This window comes from Macroventuria anomochaeta, assembly GCF_010093625.1.
Source record: "Macroventuria anomochaeta strain CBS 525.71 unplaced genomic scaffold BU25scaffold_20, whole genome shotgun sequence".
Classification (NCBI taxonomy): Eukaryota; Fungi; Ascomycota; class Dothideomycetes; order Pleosporales; family Didymellaceae; genus Macroventuria; species Macroventuria anomochaeta.
Window position 1 is genome coordinate 248,275 of NW_022985381.1, and position 22,021 is coordinate 270,295.

At 54.3% G+C, this 22,021-nt stretch overlaps 10 protein-coding genes across 10 annotated transcripts; 6 read left to right on the top strand and 4 right to left on the bottom strand.

Moving 5' to 3' along the window:
* Nucleotides 1–328: 328 nt before the first annotated feature.
* BU25DRAFT_394619 (PLU-1-domain-containing protein) lies at nucleotides 329–6,245 on the top strand. The gene is made up of 4 exons (XM_033704750.1): nucleotides 329–1,978; nucleotides 2,099–2,199; nucleotides 2,250–4,933; nucleotides 4,983–6,245. The coding sequence occupies exons 1-4, from the start codon at nucleotides 655–657 to the stop codon at nucleotides 5,869–5,871; spliced, it is 4,998 nt and encodes a 1,665-aa protein (XP_033560795.1). The 5' UTR covers nucleotides 329–654; the 3' UTR covers nucleotides 5,872–6,245.
* A 153-nt stretch (nucleotides 6,246–6,398) lies between these two features.
* Nucleotides 6,399–8,440, top strand: BU25DRAFT_411576 (uncharacterized protein). The gene is made up of 3 exons (XM_033706588.1): nucleotides 6,399–6,497; nucleotides 6,656–7,624; nucleotides 7,678–8,440. The coding sequence occupies exons 1-3, from the start codon at nucleotides 6,408–6,410 to the stop codon at nucleotides 8,371–8,373; spliced, it is 1,755 nt and encodes a 584-aa protein (XP_033560796.1). The 5' UTR covers nucleotides 6,399–6,407; the 3' UTR covers nucleotides 8,374–8,440.
* A 4-nt stretch (nucleotides 8,441–8,444) lies between these two features.
* BU25DRAFT_369686 (TOM13-domain-containing protein) lies at nucleotides 8,445–9,624 on the bottom strand. The gene is made up of 2 exons (XM_033703933.1): nucleotides 8,956–9,624; nucleotides 8,445–8,774 (listed from the first exon to the last, which is right to left on the bottom strand). The coding sequence occupies exons 1-2, from the start codon at nucleotides 9,244–9,246 to the stop codon at nucleotides 8,652–8,654; spliced, it is 414 nt and encodes a 137-aa protein (XP_033560797.1). The 5' UTR covers nucleotides 9,247–9,624; the 3' UTR covers nucleotides 8,445–8,651.
* A 132-nt stretch (nucleotides 9,625–9,756) lies between these two features.
* BU25DRAFT_411579 (SEP-domain-containing protein) lies at nucleotides 9,757–11,289 on the top strand. Its single transcript, XM_033706589.1, has 3 exons — nucleotides 9,757–9,858; nucleotides 9,938–10,431; nucleotides 10,483–11,289. The coding sequence occupies exons 1-3, from the start codon at nucleotides 9,781–9,783 to the stop codon at nucleotides 11,216–11,218; spliced, it is 1,308 nt and encodes a 435-aa protein (XP_033560798.1). The 5' UTR covers nucleotides 9,757–9,780; the 3' UTR covers nucleotides 11,219–11,289.
* A 1,325-nt stretch (nucleotides 11,290–12,614) lies between these two features.
* Nucleotides 12,615–15,686, top strand: BU25DRAFT_91555 (uncharacterized protein). The gene has a single exon (XM_033712237.1). It carries the CDS (start codon nucleotides 13,112–13,114, stop codon nucleotides 15,518–15,520), a length of 2,409 nt encoding a protein of 802 aa, XP_033560799.1. The 5' UTR covers nucleotides 12,615–13,111; the 3' UTR covers nucleotides 15,521–15,686.
* Nucleotides 15,687–16,782: 1,096 nt separating this feature from the next.
* Nucleotides 16,783–17,408, bottom strand: BU25DRAFT_91560 (uncharacterized protein). Its single transcript, XM_033712239.1, has 2 exons — nucleotides 17,339–17,408; nucleotides 16,783–17,222 (listed from the first exon to the last, which is right to left on the bottom strand). Exon 2 carries the CDS (start codon nucleotides 17,161–17,163, stop codon nucleotides 16,906–16,908), a length of 258 nt encoding a protein of 85 aa, XP_033560800.1. The 5' UTR covers nucleotides 17,164–17,222; nucleotides 17,339–17,408; the 3' UTR covers nucleotides 16,783–16,905.
* BU25DRAFT_91559 (uncharacterized protein) lies at nucleotides 17,409–18,315 on the bottom strand. The gene is made up of 3 exons (XM_033712238.1): nucleotides 17,872–18,315; nucleotides 17,639–17,810; nucleotides 17,409–17,561 (listed from the first exon to the last, which is right to left on the bottom strand). Exons 1-3 carry the CDS (start codon nucleotides 18,060–18,062, stop codon nucleotides 17,538–17,540), a joined length of 387 nt encoding a protein of 128 aa, XP_033560801.1. The 5' UTR covers nucleotides 18,063–18,315; the 3' UTR covers nucleotides 17,409–17,537.
* BU25DRAFT_91685 (uncharacterized protein) lies at nucleotides 18,005–19,261 on the top strand. Its single transcript, XM_033712240.1, has 3 exons — nucleotides 18,005–18,355; nucleotides 18,419–18,445; nucleotides 18,498–19,261. Exons 1-3 carry the CDS (start codon nucleotides 18,220–18,222, stop codon nucleotides 19,079–19,081), a joined length of 747 nt encoding a protein of 248 aa, XP_033560802.1. The 5' UTR covers nucleotides 18,005–18,219; the 3' UTR covers nucleotides 19,082–19,261.
* Nucleotides 19,165–19,480, top strand: BU25DRAFT_411583 (uncharacterized protein; the record flags this gene model as incomplete). Its single annotated transcript, XM_033706590.1, has 1 exon — nucleotides 19,165–19,480. The coding sequence occupies one exon, from the start codon at nucleotides 19,168–19,170 to the stop codon at nucleotides 19,360–19,362; it is 195 nt and encodes a 64-aa protein (XP_033560803.1). The 3' UTR covers nucleotides 19,363–19,480.
* Nucleotides 19,481–19,907: 427 nt separating this feature from the next.
* BU25DRAFT_394635 (glycosyltransferase family 21 protein) lies at nucleotides 19,908–21,746 on the bottom strand (the record flags this gene model as incomplete). Its single annotated transcript, XM_033704751.1, has 2 exons — nucleotides 19,908–21,565; nucleotides 21,619–21,746. The coding sequence occupies 2 exons, from the start codon at nucleotides 21,744–21,746 to the stop codon at nucleotides 19,975–19,977; spliced, it is 1,719 nt and encodes a 572-aa protein (XP_033560804.1). The 3' UTR covers nucleotides 19,908–19,974.
* Nucleotides 21,747–22,021: the final 275 nt, after the last annotated feature.

The window sequence follows — 22,021 nt, forward strand, 5'->3', positions numbered from 1 at the left end:
GCATAGCAGCACCAGCTCGAGGTGTAGTGAATGTGTAGCGCAGCCTTGCGCCAATCGGCAACTACAGCTGTGAGCACTGGCAACAACCACCTCCATCCTGATTCTGGGTCCTTCCTAGCTGTCGCTGCGCAATAGAGCCATACTGGACGTTTTCTCAAGATGCTTTGCAGAGCAATGCATACAATGCAAATTTGACCTGCATGCGTTCGGTGTTCGACTAAAGTCATCCTTACAGGGTAATGCTCCGCATGTTCTTTGGTTCGAGTACGCTAGTGCATCGCACCTCACGCTCTCGCCCGGCCTTCCCCAAGTCGCTACTCGCCATTTCCTCTCCTTCACACCACCCACCGCCTTTCGATCGGCACCGCTGCCACGTCGCTCGACATTCTCCGCCGGCGCACACGACTGTCGAAGAGCGTCCACACACTCTTTTCCGCCAACTTTCAATCGCAAGAATACATATCCGGTCAAAGGCAGTCGCCTGCCCCATACGCAGGTCCCATGCCTGCTGCAGATATCTCCCCTCGATAGCCCCAACAACCACCGAGGAAATACCCCTCGAACGGTCGCCGCGCCTTTAAATACACCCTGAAGGTCGTTACGAATTCAAAACCCGTCCTTTCGACAAAAGCGCTGGGTGCATCAGGCGTGACGATGGTCGACTTTATGCCACCAGGCGGGCCGCCAACCGGCGCAACGATAACGACATTCCGAGTCGCTACGGACGGCGGCATATCAGATGGTGGGCCTTCACGCTCGCGCATGGGCGGTGCTGCGACACCCGCGAACGGTGCACAGCCAAATGGTGCGAACACTATTCCCTTGAGCGCACGTAAGGCAGCGCCGCTGGATCTGGAGACCGTCGAGCGCAGGGGACACAATGCGCCGAACAACCTGCCGCCCAAGTCCCAGCGCATGTTTGGCCTACAAGAGGCTCCAACGTATAGACCGACCGCCGAGCAGTTCAAGGACCCGGTAACGTATATGCAGAGCATACGGGAAGAGGCGCAACAGTATGGCATCGTCAAAATCGTCCCTCCGGACACATGGAATCCACCATTTGCCGTTGATACCGAGCGCTTTCATTTTCGCACGCGACGACAGGAGTTGAACTCCGTGGAAGGCGGTACACGTGCTAATTTGAACTATCTTGACCAGCTGGCCAAGTTCCACAAGCAACATGGTCACAGCCTTACCCGTTTTCCGAGTGTCGACAAGCGCCCACTTGATCTGTACAAGCTGAAGAAAGCCGTTGAAACTAGAGGTGGCTTCGAGCGCGTCTGCAAGCAGAAGAAATGGGCTGAGATTGGCCGCGATCTCGGCTACAGTGGCAAGATCATGTCTTCGCTCTCCACATCACTGAAGAACTCCTATCAAAAATGGCTGCATCCATATGAAGAGTACTTGCGGGTTGTGAAGCCTGGGGTTCATCAGATGCTGGAGCATGAACACGGCGGTCCGTTCACGCCATCGCCCGCGCATTCGCCAATGAAGAAATCGGTGCAAGGCACGCCAACAGCCAACACTCTCGAGTCACCTACGATGAGGGCCTCCGCGGCGCTGAACGCATCGTTGCATGGCGACGCTGTGCCCACGCCACCTGAGCTACCACGACCAGCGATCTCGTCAGGTTTTACTGCTGTCAACTCGGGAGGCTTCACACCTGTCAACGGGACTCCAGCGTCTGCTCCTTGTGCAGGACCTGCAACCAACCCGTTCTCTGCAGTGAACACACCGAATGGACTGCATAGGGATTTCATCGATTCACGCACATCAACACCATTGCGCAACGGCGATAGTCCCATGCTTTCAGCTCATAATACACCAGATCTGAGACCAACGGCACATGGTTTGACACCGTTGTCCAACGGACACGCTTTCAATCAGCTGAAGCGCACGTTGTCCCAAGACGGAGAGAGCAGCATGAACGAGGAAGCGGATGAAGCGAACGGCCGTCGCAGTAAGCGGCTAAGGAAAGGTAAGCACACACATGCATGCAAGCGTATGCAGAGTCACCTCGCTTGACACATCCTTGCCATGGCTCGGCTCGCGCTGCTATCTTATTGGTGGTAACTTTGGCTGACGATGTGACTTGCAGATGTGCCCACCGTAGCCGGCTCGCATATGACGCAGCCTCGACAATCAACGCCAGGTAACATCAACCCACGCGCGCGTTCTGCCGACGAGCGTCCAGGCGATGTAAGTAATTCAGCTATGCGTGGAATGCAAACTCTAGCTGACCATAACAGCGTTGTGAGACTTGCGGTACAGATAATGACCCCACCAACATCTTGCTATGCGACAGCTGCGACAATGGCTACCATGGCTATTGTCTCGACCCACCGATTCGTGGTATTCCTGCATACGACTGGCACTGTCCACGATGTCTGGTGGGCACAGGCGAGTTCGGCTTTGAAGAAGGCGGCGTATACTCGTTGAAGCAATTCCAGGAGAAGGCACAAAGCTTCAAGCAAGCTCACTTCGCCGGCAAGACCGTCTTTGATCCTGTCACAAACGCGCACAAACAGCCAACCGAGGACGAGATTGAGAAGGAGTTCTGGCGACTCGTTGAGGACCTCACCGAAACTGTCGAAGTGGAGTATGGCGCCGATGTGCACACGACAACACACGGCAGTGGTTTCCCTACTATTGAACGCAACCCACGAGACCCGTACTCAACTAACCCATGGAACTTGAACATCTTGCCATACGCGCCGGACTCGCTGTTCAGACATATCAAGTCTGACATCTCGGGAATGACAGTGCCATGGCTCTACGTTGGCATGGTGTTCTCAACCTTCTGCTGGCATGCTGAGGACCACTACACATACTCGGCAAATTACCAGCACTTCGGCGCTACAAAGACCTGGTACGGCATCCCTGCAGACGACGTAGGAAAGTTCGAGCAGGCTATGCGCGAAGCTGTTCCGGAGCTGTTTGAGACACAGCCGGATCTTTTGTTTCAGTTGGTGACCCTCTTGACGCCTGAACAATTGAAGAAGGCTGGTGTTAGAGTCTATGCGCTCGATCAGCGTGCAGGAGAGTTTGTCATTACGTTTCCACAAGCTTACCATGCTGGCTTCAACCACGGTTTCAACTTCAACGAGGCCGTCAATTTTGCGCCAAGCGATTGGGAGCCATTCGGCGAACACGGCGTTCTTCGTCTCCAGGAGTACAGGCGGCAGCCGTGTTTCTCGCATGACGAATTACTCTTAGCGGCAGCTGGGCGCAAGGATACAACGATCAAGACGGCCAAGTGGCTCAGTCCAGCCCTCGATCGAATGCGTGTCCGCGAAGAACGTGTACGGACAACCTTCCTTGAAGCACACAAGGCGTCGCGTTCACACGTCTGCAAGCTAGACGAAAGCGAAGGCCCTGGCGAAGACAAGACAGTTCAATGTCTGCTTGAGTTCGTTGTGGATGACTCCGATGTACATGAGGAGGAGCTGATCTGTGCTTTCTGCAAAGCATACAGCTACCTATCCCGGTTCTATTGCCGCAACACCAAGAAGGTTCTGTGTCTACAGCATGCTGGCTTGTTCGAATGCTGTCAGCCTAGTCTCATGGAGAGGCGCTATCAGGGCGACGGAGGCGAGCATGTCCTTATCTATCGCATGACCAACGATGCCATCACATCGATTGTCCAAAAGGTTGCAGATAAAGCAGGCCTACCAGGCGCCTGGGAAGCTAAGCTCGAGGCTCTCATGGCAGAGGGTCCTCAGCCGCAATTGAAGGTACTGCGCACCTTGATGAATGAAGGCGAGAAGATTGATTGGAAGCTTCCTGGGCTACCAGATCTCAAGGAGTTTGTTGAGAAGTGCACCGAGGTTGCAGAAGAAGCCATTGCCTATACCACGCGCAAACAGCAGGCCCGCCAGAAAAATGCACGAACAGGGAGAGGCAGGGGCGCCAACAAGGGAGCAGCAGCTGAGGCTGAGGACAAGGACCGTGAGTATCGCAGCATGGAGAACATTCAGAAGCTTCTCACAAAAGCGAAGGATCTTGGCTTCGATTGTCCAGAGATCACCGCACTGCGCGAACGTGCGCAAAGTATTGCTGAATTCCAAGACAAGGCGCGCATTGCCCTTCGCGACCGCCCTAATCAGCAAAGCATCGCTCGTCTCGACGAGCTGCTCGAGGAAGGCAAGTCATTCAATGTGGATGTGCCAGAGCTGGAGTCTTTGGACAAGGTTGTTCAACAACTAAAGTGGCTGCGTGAAAGTGACGAGTTCAAGTACAAGCCTGCTACAACGCTGCAAGAGGTCGGCGAGCTCATTACTCGTGGCGTTGAGTTGGGCATTCCTGAGAATCATCCCGAAATTCAGTTCCTACAGGGCAAGAAGGAGCAGGGAGAGTTCTGGGAGACGAAGGCCAAGGAACTGATGGCTGTTGAGAACGTCCACTACCAGCAGCTAGACGCCTTGTCCAAGCAAGCCACCAGCTTGCCAGTCACACCAGAAACCCGAGCCGCAGTGGATGCTATCCTCAAGAAGCAGCGCGATGCGCAGGATCTTATCATGTCGCTGTTTGAGCGGAGTAAGAATCCTGATTTCCGTCAACGACCGACTTACAAGGAAGTACGCGATGCGATGGAGGCACTGAACGCACTCAATAGCAAGCCAGCAGGCACCATTGATCTTGAGAAGGAACAGAAGCGACATGAAGACTGGATGCGTCGTGGCAAGAAGCTCTTTGGTAAAGCGAACGCCCCCCTTCACATCCTTCACCAACACATGAAGTCGGTTGACGAGCGCAACCGATCATGCTTCGATTTGTCCGACCAGCCGCGCATGCCCGTGGAACCTGCTTCACGTGAGGCCAGTCCCGTGGACGGAGAGGAAGTAGACGGCTCAGGTTCTAGTCGCGACGTGTTCTGCATCTGTCGAAGGCCCGAAGCAGGCATGATGATAGAATGTGAGCTCTGTCACGAATGGTGAGTTGATAACCACTCCCTCGTTCGGACAAACACTAACACGTTTCAGGTATCACGGCAAGTGTCTTAAGATCGCGCGTGGTAAAGTGAAGGAAGACGACAAATACACCTGTCCCATCTGTGACCACCGAGTCAAGATCCCGCGCGATGCCACGCGTCCTAAGCTCGAAGATCTGATGGTCTGGCAGGATGAGTTACCAAACCTGCCGTTCCAGCCTGAAGAGGAGGAGACTTTAGATTCTATCATCGATCACGGTTCCAAGTTCCGCGAATACGTTCAGCAATACATCAACCCGTTGATGTCCAGCCCTGACGAGCTCACCACTCAGCGCTTCTATCTGCGCAAGCTTGAGGGTGCCGACATTCTTCTTACGGAAGAGATCAACTTCTTCCGTCAGGAACTGCACAGGTGGGCTCCTGTTGCGCCTAACCCACCGCCTATCCTCCAGGTTTCTTTGTCCACCCGCAAGCCTCGACCGACAAAGCAGCAGAAACTCATGACCCAGTTAGGCATCTCAAACCCAGATGATCTGCCGCCACACTTGCGTACCAAAACTCATCAATTCAAGCGCAAGGACGGAGAGCAAGCTAAGCCTCAGGGTCTTAACTCGAATCCTGATTCGTCCCATACCCCACCAGGTGAACCTCGCCGTGAGTCAGGCGAGAACGAGTACTTCACCTCGAACACAACATCCGCGTACAACAACTCGCCTACCTTCGCTACCAATGCCCCACTCAATTTTGGTGGTAGCTCCTCAATTGCGCCGCTTGACCCAGGCCTTTTCGAGAGCTCTGCGCAGGTACCGACAAGCCCAATGCAGGATCTCTTCAAAAGCTCAGGCAACGGACAAGAGATGTTCGGCGAAGCCATGGAGATGGGTGGTGGCCAGGCGGAGGAAGCCTTGGCTGTCACGGAAGGCAACAGCTACCTGGACTAGGTGTCCAGCGTCTTCAACATGCCAGGCTCTTCTCCGCCATCAGGTCCCACCAAAGCGGCACGAATCCTACCTTTTAACTTTTAGATCGACCCTGTACAACATGCTTTTCCCATCGACAGGGACGTTACTTTCTCTTCTTGCACATGTATTCGTTCTGATTATCTAGAGGGTAATTCTACGGAGTATGATAGTTCTTCGACGACTGTTGTATAGTCATGTGTGTTTGTTGTACTGCCACACTGACTCGAACGGTCTGTTTGTCGCATTCGACTGGTGTTATGGGTTAATGGGCGGCTAAGGGGCCGAGATACCCACTGAAAAGGCGCAATATGTACTCTCTTGTATTTCCACAGTCAAGGAATGGATAAACCAGCATTCTCTCAACATGTTCCATTCCAGATAATTTGAGTCGTTGATGGTTGGTGTCTCGAACCCTCCGGAAATGCGCAATTGGTCTGAGTGGGCCGGTGCTTGGCATCCATCGAAAAGATGTAGAGACACCGAGCATGACCTACAACTTCGGACGACATCTCACAATGCTGCCAAGTAGAGGGCTGCGGCCCGCCCAGTTCGCTCCCTTGACTTCGCGCCAATCAACGTATATCTCTTGTAATGCATCAAGAAAGGTGCGCATCCCATGATGGCTGGAATTCACTCCGCAGCACACCTCCGCCTCCGCATGCCGCCGCGTAGCTATGGCAAACATGCTTTCGCGCACGCCCACGTCTGCGGCACAGCCATTGCTGCTATATATTACACAAGCTTGCTGACATATGGCTTGCAGTTCTCTTCCCTTCCCCGCACCGCCGGTCTCCCTCCCTCCTCTCGCACAAGCCCGCTGTCCGCTCAATGGAGAGCTGGCGCAGGCGCAAACTCGCACATCGCCCTGAACGCATCGTCAATTCGTTACGGATCCTGGTATGCGCCATGGAGCTGGGGTCGCTCCAGCACACCGGGCGCACCCACCGAAACAGTACCCGTCGCCGAGTTCTCGAATACGCCTACACCACCCGCACCCACACCCGCACCAGCATTCGAGCCAGAGGTTACCACTGCCACCCCCGAGATCGCGCCCGCGGGTATCGACAAGGCTGCCGTCACTGAGAGCACCGTCACACCAGCTGAGGGCACATCATCGACCCTTGACGCGCAGACGCTGGATAAGCTCCTCGGCAACACCCCTGTGAAGGATGTAATTCCCAGGGCAGAGATTGATCCCACACAGCTCATCGACCACCCCGGACAGCTTGCAGAGCTGGGACTAGACTACGGCTACGGCGTCACGACTATGTTTGAGAAGCTCATCGAGACAATGTATCTGCAGACAGGCTGGGGCTGGGCGGGAACCATCATGGCAACCACTGTCGTTGTGCGTAGCGGCATGTTCGTGTTCCAGGCCCTCAGTTCAGACAAGATGGCTGCCATGGCCGCCTTGAAGCCAGTTACTGGTCCTTTGCAGGAGAAGTTGAACGCTGCTATCGCCGCAGGCGACAAGCAAAAGGCGGATTTGATCAAGATGCAGCAGGCAGCAGTCTTGAAACCTCATCTGGGAGGAATGTTCTGGATGGGAGGTTTCACAGCTGTCCAGGCCGTTGTTGGTTTCTGCGCCTTCCGATGCCTCAGAGCTATGGGTGAACTGCCTGTTCCTGGAATGGCGCACGATGGTTTTCTATGGTTCACTGACCTGACCGCTCGGGATCCCTACTTCATTCTGCCGGCTACTACCACCTTTATCATGTACAAGATCTTCAAGGTACGTCGTCCTCTGACATGCACGCACTTGAGCATAGCTGACCCTGTACACAGAGCGGTGGCGAGACTGGTGTTGCAGACGCAACCGCAGAGGCTGCCTCACGGCGGAAGTTGATGACCGGTATGGCCTTCTTCATCGGTATCATCACTGCGTTCCAGGCCTCCGCTCTGCAGCTTTACTTCCTGGTGTCTGGTCTCCTTGGTGCCTGCACCGGCTACCTCCTCAAGCAAAACGGCTTCAGGCGCATGATTGGCATCCGAGCCCTTCCTACCCCAGAAAGCAACGAAGTCTTCTCCAAGGTCGTCAAGGGTGAGCTCAAGCTCAAGGACATCAAGGGCCCCGATGGCAAGATCCGCTACCAGCCCCCCACTCAGCTGAACACCAAGTCCGCCCTCGGCACCACACGCCGCAACGCTACCCTCGCTGGCGGCGCCATCAAGATCAAGGAGGGCGCCACACTGCCTTTGCACATGCGTGCCGAGCAACCCAAGATCGACAAGGAGTTCCCTGACCGCGACGCCGATTTCGAGGAAGGCCCCAAGGGCAGCCTGAGCGAGAAGATGGACTACTACCGCCGCAACTACAAGATGGCGTACGTCAAGCGCAGGATGAACGACAGCATGAGGGGCATGATGCAGAGGGCTGGATACGACGTTGGTACCAACCTGAGCAGGGAAGAGGAGAAGAGGAAGAGGAAGGCGGAGCAGTATGAGGTTGAGAGGAAGAGGAGGTTTGAGAACAGGAGGTAGATGATCGACTGAAGCTGTACAATACTGCATGTTTGGGGTTATCACGGGCACAGGCATGGGATGGCGGACATTGTACTTGTAGATTTTTGTACATATACTTGGACGCAAACGCCGTCTCGTTTGTTGCATGTTTTGTGTTTTGTCTAGATTCGCATTTTGAGATCACTTGGACGAGGCAAAGCCGTCTGCCATGCGCCCTGTGCATACGATCCTCGTACCTCAACCGTACCTGAATGCCTCCTAGTTGGTGCCGTCCTCGGCCTCAGCGCTCGACCTCCTTACTCCAGAGCAGTGTACATATCCAGCTCCTGCCCATTCCTCCTCCGCCTCTCGACAGGATCAGCGCGCATCTCGACACCCGGTCCGACACGTCTCGAATCGCTCCGTCCAGCAGGGAAGATCTATGCATCGTCAGCATCGCCAGCCTCACGTCGCCACCACTCTCTCGCATCTCCCACAGCACCTTCCTCTCCAATACACCTCTCCCTTCCGTCCCTCCCGTCCCTCCCGTCCCTCCCGTCCCTCCCGTCCCTCCCGTCCCTCCCGTCCCTCCCCGAAACCTCCAACAAAGAAACAACGTACCTTTGTCCCGCTCCACCCCAACCGAAACGCCGCCTCATTCGCCACCAGCTCTCCAAACCCGAGCATCAGCCCGTTCACAAACGGCAAAAGCAGGTTGATCGCCGCGCCACGAATCAGGCCCCACAGCGTGGGCGGCGAGTACAGGATCAAGGGCGAGGAGCTAGACGGCGGTGAGGGCGATACGTCGGCGGACTCGTAGTTTTCTGAATCCGAAGGGAAGGTGGTGGTCGAGGCGTCCATGCCACCGGCTGCAGCTGGGTCTGTGGGGAGGATGTCGAGGGGGTCGGACATGGTTGTGGCTGCGGATGGGATGGAGGTTGTGGGGAGGGTGGTATCCGAGGCAACAGAGCGGCTGAAGCACGAGTGAATACTGTGAGTGTCTGCTTGATGTTCGACAAGATCAGAGTCCTGTTGAATAAATGTGCAGGGCGGATCCGCTGCCGAGGTCGAAGTGCGATGAGTTGATGTTACTGAGGCTCTGAGCGATCTCCGGTCTTGGCAGCGGGAGCTTGGATGCACTGCGGTTACATGGGTAGTTGTGATATCAGAGAATCGGGCTTGCAGACTGTGAAGGGTTATGCTGCAGTGCGGGGTCTCCAGGGTAGCTGAGTAGTCTCAAGAGCGCATCGCCCAACATGGGGACCGCTCCTCAGTAGTCGCCGGGTGAAAGAATATCTGTTTGCTCTTTCCGCAAGGTACGTCACGTCAGCCGTTGCCGCCTTCGCGAACCCCACCGCGCGTTATTGGAGCTCTACCAAACCACATCAACCACTTCTAGTCGTCCACCGTTCCTCTCACTGCAGCGACCCCACGCCCACTCTTGTTATGTCTTCCAGCACAGCCGCCAACCGCGACGACCAGATTGCACAGCTTGCAGGCCTGACTGGTGTAGCTCCCGCAGAGGCAAGTGCAGTCCAAGTGCAGTCCAAGTGCAATCCAAGGTCGTAGGAACACGGAGCTACTTGCTAACCTCCACCTGCAGGCTGAACGATACCTCGACGCAGCCAACGGCGACCTCCAAGTCGCCGCCGAACTCTTCTACGAACAATCAGCAGAGGCAGAACAGCGCTCAGACACGGAAATGGCAGGCGACGACCAAACTACAGATCCTACCCCAAACCCGCCCCAGCAGCCGGCCCCTGGTGGCGGCCGCACCCTTGGAGGCGCATACGTTCCACCAACCGAGGCTTCCTCGTCCTCGTCCTCGCGACAACAGTCCACCCAGCGACAGGCGCCGCAGCAGCGCGGTGTGGCGGGGCTCAGGACGCTCAAGGACCTGCAGTCCTCAGGTGGCGGCAGCGGACACGCTCACGCTCACGCTCACGCTCACGATGACGACGACTCAGACGACGACTACAAGGACGACGAGAATCAGGACTTCTTCGCGGGAGGAGAGAAGTCTGGTCTCGCTGTTCAGAACCCCAACCAAGCAAACCCTCGAGACCACATCAACAACATCCTGAAGAGGGCGCGGCAGTCAGTACAGTCTGACAATGCTTGAGTGGCGACAATGCTAACATGGGACAGAAACGCTCCTCGACCAGGTGGCGACGACGAGCGGCCGACTTCGCGCTTCACAGGCGGTGGTAACACGCTTGGCGGCGACGACACTCCCTCGCGACACATTCCTGATCCCACCGCCAGCCAAGCCGCACCTCAGCCGCGTGCTCATCGCGAACTTCACCTTTGGCGCGACGGCTTCTCGGTCGACGATGGAGCCCTCTTCCGCTACGACGACCCAGCGAATGCGCGCACCCTCGAGATGATCAACACAGGCCATGCCCCGCTTCATATCCTGAATGTCGAGCATGGACAGGAGGTCGATGTTGAGGTACACGCGCACAAGGACGAGGACTACAAGCAGCCGAAGAAGAAGTATGTTCCCTTCGGGGGCTCTGGCCAGCGACTCGGTAGTCCAACGCCCGGCGCAAGCACTTCGGCTGCACCTCCTGCAGCTTCCCCAAGTACGACATCTGCCTCGGCCTCAACTGGCTCGGCGCAACCATCCGTCAATGTCGATACTTCCGCGCCTACGGTGACACTGCAGATTCGCCTCGGTGACGGCACACGCATGCAGTCCCGCTTCAACACCACCCACACAATCGGCGACGTCTACGACTTTGTAGACCGTGCCAGTACCGACGGCCGCGCATATGCACTCATGACAACGTTTCCTTCAAAAGAATTGACAGACAAGGCTCAGGCTCTAGGCGACATGGCCGAGTTCAAGCGCGGAGGCGTGGTCGTGCAGAAGTGGAAATAGGCAACCCGCACAGTCAAGCCGGAGGACATCTTTGTGAAGGGTCCTCGGCGTTGGAAGCGATGAATGTGGGGGGGGGGAGGGGGGGTTGGGTTGTGGAGGGCCCACAGTGAGCAGATAAAGAGGGTCGGGATCAGAGGGACCACGTCAGCCTCGCTCTCGACTTCCACCAAATCACCGACTGACTTGCACCTGTGAGGTATCCTTTGAGACGGCGAACAATGACACGATAGACTCACGGTAGGGGGTTCTTTGTGACAAGGCCCTCGATTCAGTAGCAGATAGAAGACAGGGACAGGTTCTGCAGCCGCGGACCGGCAATGCAATGCAATGCATGACGCCAGATACCAAGTCGCACCTCAACGGGTTTGAATGTTCCCCTTTGTTGCACCGCAGGGCGGATGTTCCGTACAAGGACGGTGAAAAGCAACGCCCATTGGGCCTTTGTTTCGAAATCGAGCGCGACCAATTTATTCGTGCCAGTGAGTGTATGGTCTGGATTTCGTGTTGCTTCTCGAGGCCTTTGTGGTTGAGTGAAGCGCATGACAACCCTATGCTTGTGACAATCGCAAACAGCAAAGTCTACAAACTAGATGGTGATTCTGCAAGCTCAAAGCTTTGCATTGACCCGATGCTGCTCGATCCATTTCGAAACTTGCAGGAAGCTGACAGATGGAGCATGGACATCGTTCGTCTGCTCTTCGGTCTCACACACAGACACATACACACATACACACATACATACACACACACACACACTCTCTCTCTCTCTCTCTCTCTCTCTCATGCGATTAAAACAGGTCAAAAAATTACCTTGCAGCATCTTTGCGCGCACAAGCACACAAGATGATGTCGATTGCCGCAATCATATGACAACGGAAACTAGATGTGCGCAAATGTAACTACTGAGTCGGACCCTTGCTGAACCATTGAACTGAACACGCTCACCTTCCTTGACAGCACAGCGTCCATGACAGCGCGGGAGTGTTGCGCAGCCGTCCTGCCTATCAGCGGAGCTTCATCTGCACAGTTTGTGATTTCGCCATCTTGGACGATGATCGTTCATCTCGCAGAACTTGGTTTCGACATGGATGCGGCTCTTAGCAGCCGCTGATCGCCTCAGCTTGATGAGCGTTTCGAAAAAGGCTCGAGCCACGTCGTCGCACCATTGTCCACCAACTCGAAACTGAGATTGAGGCGAATCACCGCTGCCGTCTGAATCGACAGGGAGGACTGCTTGTGCAAGCTGCCAGTGGCCACGGCTGCGAGAGGTGACGGGGGAGCAGTGGGGGGGTGTAACGCGTCATCACCGTGCTGGGACAACCCTGCAGCGCCGTGTATGGCCCCATGTATGGGGGTTGTGAAAAAGAGATGGGTGGCCGGAGATGAAGAGTTGCTGGACGTGTTCTATGGTTTGAGATATTGGTGAGCGCTGTGCCGCACGCGTGAGCCTTGTTTCTTGTCTCTTCAACTTTTCTCACCGTGAGTGGTGTCTTGTCTACCGGCCGACTCCGTCTGCGACTGTCTTGCAGTACCTTGCAGCCCTCACACTCCTTCGCTCTGTCTGATTGCGCACTGGGCCTGCGGCAGTGACGACGACGACTATCAAATAGTCCTTCCCTCCTTTGCAGCGCAAACCGCACTTTCCTGTCGCGACTTCACAAGTGCTATATCGTCCGCACCGAAGTCAACACCACGGTCCTTACAGCTTAACCCCCAAACAGCCTCACCTACACTCGTTCCCGCTGCATGCACACCATCTCGCAAGCAATGCAGCGTCGGTAACCCTACGCACCGTCATCCTATACAGCACGCCTGCTACCACAATACGTTAGTTCGCAATCCTAGGACGATAAACGAATACACGAATACGGGTTCGCCTACACATCCACCAACATGTTTGTCAGATCACCTCGCAGATTTGCGATTCTTTCCATCGTAGCGTTTGTTTTCATATTAGTCGTGCTGCAGCAAAGCCCGTGGGCGAAAGAGAGAGTGTACGAGCAGGTGTCGCTGCTCAACGAGGCATACAAGAACCATCTGGAGCCGATACCGAACAACAGTCCGGAGCAGTCACAAGCACATCTTGAAGATGCGTGGCAGCATGCTGTTCCGGCGGCGACACCGAGTCCGAGTCAGACGGTGAAGAGCCCGTCAGTTGAGCCGGTGTCGAGTACGAAGCCGCATCCGCCGTGGAGAACGGCGCCGAGCAGGATTGGCAATTTCATTCCTCCGTTCACAAGACCAACGAATATGAAGGAGTACATGAAGAAGATGCTCAAGTGGGGGAGACCGAGCTGGGACGGTCACTGGCCACCGTTCTCAGACTACATCGGAAAGGAGTACGATCCCAATCGGTGGGAGCAGTTCGATATGGACTTCAGCATTTACAACGCTGGGCACGACGATTTGAACAGCACCTTAGTGCATAGTCCGATCGCCTATAAGCCGTTCCCAAAGTACAACAATCCTGAGTGGCGAGAGAAGTGGCATGGCGAGTACGTGCCTTGCATTGGACCCCGAGGCGTTGCGCTGAATGAGAGTACGGATGATGAGGTTCAAGCTTATCGCGGCCTGCCTCATGGCTTTCCCAAGGCGTATGCTGGTGGCTACGACGTCATCGGCCTTGACGAGGATGTCTGTTTCGACCGGTACTCGCGCTACGGCCCCTACGGATATGGCGATGACCAGTTTCCTGAGGAGGTCAAGGACTGGAGGGCACCTGGGACGGTTCCCGAGTGGGAGGAGGTGAAGTGGGGCGAGTTGCAGGATCTGTGTCTCGAGATCAACAAGAACCGCTATCGACCCGAGGCGCGATCGCCTATTGTCAAGATCCCAAGTACCGCATTGCCCGAGCCTGCAGCTGCATCTTCAGCCTTCGCGATCCCCACCGATACCAGCCACAGCAACCTGGAGAACCGAGGCAAGCACGAAAAGAAGTATCACCACCGTACCGCTATTCTGATCCGCGCTTGGACTGGTTACACTTACGAAGAAAACGACATCACCGCTATTCGCGCCATGGTCTCTGAGCTTTCGCTTCAATCTGGAGGTGAATACGCGGTCTTCCTCTACGTGCACGTCAAGGATCGCGAGCTCAAAATATTCGAAGACCAGGCGCTCTATGACAAAGTGCTCAAAGAGAACGTACCCGTAGAGCTCCGCGATATCGCCGTTCTATGGTCTGAAGCTATCTTTCCAAACTGGTATCCTAAGGTTATGGATTGGCAGGTCTATTGGCAGCAGTTTATGTGCCTTCAATGGTTCAGTCTTACGCATCCCGAGTTCGATTTTGTCTGGAACTGGGAGACAGACGCACGTTACACAGGACACCATTACCACTTCTTCGAGAAGATCAGCGAATTCGCAGACAAACAACCTAGGAAACTTCTCTGGGAGCGCAACAAACGCTACTACCTACCCGACGTCCACGGAGACTACCAATCCTTCGTCGAGCAAACTCACAAAGACGTCCTCAACGCGTCAGTCAACTCCCTCATCCCAAACCCAGTTTGGGGTCCACGACCCTGGGCACGCGCCGACCCGCCTCAGAAGCCCCTCGGCCCAACACCACCGACAAGCTTCGAAGACGACGACTTCACATGGGGCGTCAACGAGCCTGCCGACTTCATCACCCTGCTTCCCATGTGGGACCCGCGCAACACAACATGGTCCTACAAAGACAAGATCTGGAACTACCTCCCCAACATCCGTCCCATCTTCACCCCACAAGACGGCCAAGCAGACTGGTTCACACACCCAGATTTCGAGCACATCGACCGCCGCGTCTTCATCAACACAGTCGTACGATTCTCGAAACGCATGCTCCAGGCCATGCACGAAGAGAACCTCGTCGGACGGAGTATGCAGGCAGAAATGTGGCCGTCGACCGTCGCTCTCCAACACGGCCTCAAAGCCGTATACGCCCCGCACCCCATCTTCAACGACCGCCACTGGCCCGCCGCATACACCGAAGCCATCTTCGACGCCTCGTCCACCGTCAACGAACTCGGCGGTCCGGTCGAATCGAGACAAGGCGCGTGGTGCGAGGAAGCCGATTCACCGTATAACCACGACCGCGAGTTCAACTTCCAGGGGTGGAGCTGGTACTATGCATCCAGATTCCCGAGGAATCTGTATAGGAGGTGGTTGAATTGGCCGATTAGCAAGCAGAGATGGGGCGAGGAGGAGCATACGGACGGTGGTCCGGGGAGCGATGGCAGGCTTGAGGAGAAGAGGATGTGTTTGCCGGGGATCTTGTTGCATCCGGTTAAGAAGATGAAGAGAGAGCTTGTTAAGCCATGAGTTCCAATCGTACAGGAGGGCTCTGGTTATGAGGGGGGTGTTGAAGGGGGGGTTTTTTTTTTTTTGGAAACGATGGGACGGATGCAAAAGCATCATATATATCTGGCACATCTTCTTTTCTTACGGACGCTTGCTGTCTGCTGGTTCGGTCAAGTTTGGATTCGAGATATCTGGGGAGGGGGGGGGGGGACAGGTTTTTAAGGCGCTTGGGCGTAGTGGCGAGACTGCATTCAAGTGGTTACAGGTAGACTTTCTTGGCTTGTTTTACTACATTTAGCGCTTTGGATATTCAAATGAATGCACAGTATCCCGATCCATCGTGATCAAAGCACACGTGTTGCAAAACTTCTCCTTACACCACGTCCTACTTCTGTCTCTTCTCCACCACAGAGGGAGAACGCTGGATCAGACGTGCATCTGTGAGGGCAGACTTGATGCTTGAGGTGGTTGAGCTTGTAGCGAACGTCGATGCCATCGACTGCCGCCGGAAGTGTGGCGAGTAAGGCGGATTGAGGCGGTGAATCAGGTTGTTCTGTCCAAGGTGGGTGATATCGGATGGTAGTGATAGGGTGGGCCATCTGAGGGGCTGAAGGCTGTCGATACCACGTCGCAAGGATCCAAGGATGAATGTCTGGCGCTGGTCCTAGTAGCCGGTGGCCGCGGGCTTCGATAGTCCATCGCGAGGACAGTACCTTGATGATGTGTTGCAGGAAGACGAGTATAAAGGTGGACTCGACATTATTCCTGTCTGCAGAGAAGTAGCCACCCAGGTAGAGTGGTCCACTGAATCGCCGTAGTCCATCGATGTGGAGCAGTGCATCGCAGTATCGCAATGTGAGGTGCTGCAATCCATTGTCGGGGCGCAGTCGTGCATAATGGAGACGTGCTCGATTAAGTTACGAAGAATACTGGATATTGCAGGTACAGGCGGAAGCCAAAGACAATGGGAAGACGAAAAGGGTATGGAAAGAGAGAGAATTGTTAAGGAGAAGTGATAGCGTCGCACTCGAAAGCGGCTTGATGAAGGAGCTCCGGCAAGCGAGAAGACTCAGGTTACGATGAGGAGAAAGGTGTGACTTTGAAGTAGATGCAAAGACTCGTGACTGATCTGAGCTATTGAGTTTTGAATTCAGTGTCATGCGTGGAGTCAATCAAATCGATCATTCAATTACTAGATACGATGACAGGATACACTGCTCATGCGCCTTGTAACCATAAGCCTCACGGCTAGCTGCAATCAAATAGATCAAAGTCTTAGTATACACCCCGTACCAGAAACTCCTCCTCTAGTCATCCCGGCGTCGGCATCCGTTGTTTGATGGTAATCGTGAACGAGATTATCGAGATGGCGATCGAGAAATACACAGCCCAGTGACCAAACATCATTACTTATCCATGGATCGATCCGTAGCAGGAACCCTCAGCCAATTGTAGATGATGTCCAGGATTCGAGATAACAGCATTGCAGTGATCAAAGCCGCTGGTACCGTTGTGTTCCATAGTATCCCTCCTTCTCCTTGATGGGAGCCCGTCAAAGCCAATGCGGCACCAACCCCAATAAATAGGAGCGGCCGCTGAGATGTACTCCGCCGATTGCTATGACACAGCAAGCCACATGCTGCGCCAAACGCAAGTGTTGACATGCAGAAGGTGTCTGCGGATGGATTGGTGACCACATGGTGTTCGAGTGAGGACCAAAATACTGTTCCCGTCCCGTGGTTCTGCTCCGACACACGGGTTCGCTGCAATGCATTAGGAGAACGTTGATGACACACTTTACGAAGAACGAACAAAGCTACAAGAAGAAGGGAGACTCACCGCAAGCGCTATGCTTGATTCCGAGGGTGCACTATGGAAGTAGGGCTCTCCGCCATTTCGATCATGCGTAGGATGATACTGCGCCATCGGCACCGCTGCTACGGTAGCCGCGACAAACAGAGCTCCGGTCATACACAGATCGAACGGCATTTGATCGTACCACTCCTGTGAGGTCGTGCAATCCGAGGATTGCCAAGTGTCAAGATCCATCCACGTACTGTCGCTATCATCGAGCGGACAGTCAGTATACTGAACGTAGTCGTATTTCTCACCCGCTCGAGGCAGAAGTGTTGACTGAACCTCCACTCTGCCAAAGTCACTGGTATAATCGTGACTGTAGTCGTAGCTGTATGCAGTATTGTGGGTGATCGGGCTCATGGTTGTATATTCAGGACCATCGGACGATGGAGAATAACAAGAACGACTCGAATGACACGACGACCGTGGCATTATGTCGAAGGATAGCGGTAGACTGAATACTGTATTAGTTAAGTGAGTCTCAACGAGGGCAGCAAGTGTCCAAGATAAGATACCGTACGATGGGATGCTGAAGGCTTTGAGAAATGCGCAAGAGGTGAATGCTAGCAGTCAGAGAAGAGGGTGTGGGGGAGCCGAAGACTATGGAAACAGCACATGAGACGAGAACAGGGGGGCAATGCACCGGTGAGAGGAGTGAGTTTTCAGGCTGCGCCACCACAGCCTGACAGCTAGGTCGATGCACCATAGCGAGGACACTCCCCCTCAATCTCCCGAGACTGTCCTTCCACTTCAGCACTCTCCCTTCAGCACCTCACCTTCAGCACCTCACCGTCAGCTCTCATACTGAAGATTACCATCCATCTCCTCTTCAAAGTTCACTTCCCGCAGAACTCTAGGGCAAAATGAAGACAAAACCGGCAGCCCTACTTGTTCCTCTTGTCATATTGCCCACTTTCACAACTGCTCTGTACATTCCAACCGCCGACACATCAAGCTTGTCAGGAAGAGACACGATAGACTCGCAACCAAAAGGTAACGGTCTACCATCAGGAGAATTAGGAAAGCAGAAAGGCGATGAGGTGGGACGAAAACGCAAGCGAGTGCCTACCGGCAGTGAACCAACACCAGGTCAGTACCTACTGAATCTAGAAGCCTTGGAGCTGTGCCAACGTCTTGGTAGTTGTCAGAACTTCTCCATCACATACCACGAAAATTCCTCTTCCGCAGACCTCCAACAAGCCAACACCAAGCATGACAGCACTGCCGGGGAAACCGCAAGAGTACCAGTTCAAAAAAGAAGCCACCAAGAAGCTCGCACAGCTGGCAACATCTTTGATCGACTTGATAGTTCCAGCAGTCATTCTGTCCACATCGAGTGGCATAATCTGGTATCTTCACCGGCATAATGATCACAGCGGTTTGATTGCTGGCGCTGCTGCATCAGCTGGAGTAGTCATGCTCATCCAAGCAGATGACACAGCATCACAGCCACTGCTCATCGCTGCAGCAGCAACATATATCGGCTTTCATACCGCGTATTGCAAGGTCGTAGCCAAAAGCCTGGAACACGCGGACGGCTTCATAGCCGTAACGATCGTTGTTGCTACAGCAATGTTGACGGTATTCGCACACTTGCCGAGTATCACTAACCTGTGGAAGGAGAGCAGCGGCGTACCCATGCTGTGGGCCATCTTCCCACTGCATATCATTTCCGTCTTTTTCAGTTCTTTCACCGTGCGAGTTACCAGGAGGTACCTTGAGTAGAGCAGCAGACATGCCGTGTCGTCAGGACGTAAAAGTCCAATTGAGTCTTTGCATTCTAGCGAAGCGAGGAGTTGGTAAAACAGGCTATGTTTTCGAACACCGCCCATGAGTGGGTTCATTTTATAAGATACTGCATTCGTTTGCATGAGAGGCGCGTGGGAGCGCTTGCGTTCGACGCGCTGCCCGAGAAGTGTATCGCCGGCTCCAAACACACTCACTTAGTCTGTAACATATGCTGTCAGGTTCACGACCCTGAACAGCCGGCTAGTATATGTTCATAATTACATACGTTCAAACGACTGTTTGTCTTCCAAGTAACGATATCGTGGTTGCGGCCGGCAAGGCTCTTCACGCAGGCTTTACACGCCCGAGAACGTGATTTCATGCCATCCAATCGTTATGAGAGCAAGCGACCGATCGCGATGAAGACGCTGCGTTGCCCACAGCATGCTGTTCGGTATTGAATAGCCTTGTTGATGCCAGTCAGCCCACTGTGCAACCCACAACAGCTTCACAGCCCACAGAAGCATGTCTTTGTGCCTGAGGCAAGTACATATCCCGCGCTTTACGTTTCGATAGGGGCAGCCGCGTCGAGTTCATAGGTTGACAAGCGTTGAATGAAATATAGGAAGGTGGGATGCAACAGCGACGATGTTGAGGTTCAGGGTGACGCTAATGCAAGTCAATACCCCCGTGACTGCCTCTGATGCCAAGGAGCATCTGTCTGCACCACAAGATGGTACCAATGTCTTGCTTCATATACATCGTTGGGCTTTTTTTTTTTCTTTTTTTTTTTTTTTTTACGAAATTGGAGGTGTTCGGGATATCATATGCGCACGCTATGCAAGAGTGTTTTTTCGATCATATCATGAGCCCATGACCTCTGGGTCGTCTTACTTCTTGATTGTGCCTTCACCGCCATTGACGTCTTTCTTCTCCTTAGGCATGATCTCACGGACCTTGGTGTCCAGCCCAACGTAGAACTTCCTGCCTCTCCACTCGACCGTTGCACCGCCCCAAAAGGCTGTGACCCACACAGGCAGTGCGAAGAACTCTCGCCCGAGCCATGCGTAGAAGAACTCGCGGAAGTTTCGCCTTGCACCATCAAGCAAACTCGGCTCACCCGGCGTCTTATTCCCTAGTAGTGGCTTGAGAGACTCAGCGCGGTGGTATGCCGCGTTCGATCGTTGAGGTAGGACGAAGTCCGGTGTATCCTCATCGATCTCCACGGTCTTTGCAGAGTGCAAAAGTAGGTACTGGACGTAGTCGACCAAGCACCAAGCACTCATATGCAGCAGCCAAATCAGGAGGAATGACGTCCAGGTCGGGCTGATGAACGTGCGGAAGCACGGCAATGTGGTCAGTGCATACGCACCGTATACACCGCAGAACATGCTCTCCGTGCCGGGCTCCACAAAAGTCGCTAGAGTGACCGTATACTTCCTGACTCGCAGCCATCGTATACGGCGATCCAGATACGCAGCCACAGACGTGTGACTTATAGGCTGGAAGCAGAAGTCTCCGAACAGCATCTCATGCTTTCCCCATTTCACTTTTGATTCGCCTGGCGCAGGCTTGTAATCGCGCTTTTCGAATGCTTGTGGTTGCTTCCATAGTGCGTCGCCGATGAGGTGGTCTTCGCAGATGTTGTCGGAGAAGAAGTCGATACCGGGTGCGTACTTGGGGTTCGAAGAGGTAACGTAGTTGAGCTGCGAGCGGCGGAACATGGTGCTCTTGCCCATGATGCAGGGAGCGACTTTGACGGTGTTGATGGCCTGGTAGAACTTTGCGTGTGCAGAGGACATGAAGGCTTCGTCGAGGCGTCCACCCCCACGTTGCAAGAGCCTCTTGAACGCGCTGCCGGAGGATTTTGATGAGAAGCTTGCGGCGGCAGCTGTTACATTCTCTCGTTCTTCTGGCCTCCCGCTCAGCAACTCCTTTCTCTCTTCCAAGGACAAGTTCTGCGAGTCCAGATCCACGGTAAGTGGCGTCTGATGTACGAACTTGAATTTGGTCCTCCTCTTTCCTCCCTTGTCCCTACTGTATCCACACAGCAAATCGACGAACCGGGAGCCAACACCCTTCCCAACCCAGACATTACAGTCGAGGATCCATACGATATCGCCTTTGGCCTCTCGGTAGGCACGACTCATGTTCCTGATCTTGGGATTTGGTCCAAGCGCATTCCTGTCCTTCTTGAGCAGTGGGTCCTCCTCCTCGACCGTGATCTGCACATCAGCATCTGGGAAGTCGCGGACGAGACGTTCGAGGATAGGTAGTGCGGGATCCGAGCGATTGGCGACACAGAAGACATTGTTGATCTTGCGCTTGGGGTATGTCTGGCGTAGACTCGATGCCAGACATTCATACAAGCGAGGATCGAGACCGGAGACAGGTCGAATGACGGTGACATGAGGCACGTCTTCCTCCTTCATAGACGTTATGCATGCTGCCGGCTTTGGTCTTCGCCAGTAATAGCGGAATCTGTCTTGTATCAGTGAATTCCTCCAGGATATGACGTCGACAGGGTCGCGTACAATTGTGTGAACCCAATGGCGCAGACACTCCAAACTATCACGAACCAGATGAAGCTGCCAAGAGCCACATAGAAGCGCAAATTGGAGACATTGCTGGTCTCGGCGCTCCGGAAGAGCTCGTGACGCATGCGCGTTAGATGTGCAAGGAAGCAGGGAAGGCGCGGAATGGGGGATGTGCGAGGCTGCGCTGTGACAGTTGACTTGCGGGCTTGGCAGGTACAATCACGTGTAGCTCAAGCTGCAATAATGTAGGTACAAGAACCAGAACTATCATAGCTATGTGAGAGCCTGGAGGTGGTCAGAGACTTGTGTGTTGTTGTTTTTGTTGGGCAGAAGTTCGATTGTGAATCTGTGAAACAAACACGTTCATTACCGAGCTTCCCGCGGCGCTTTCACTTGCAAT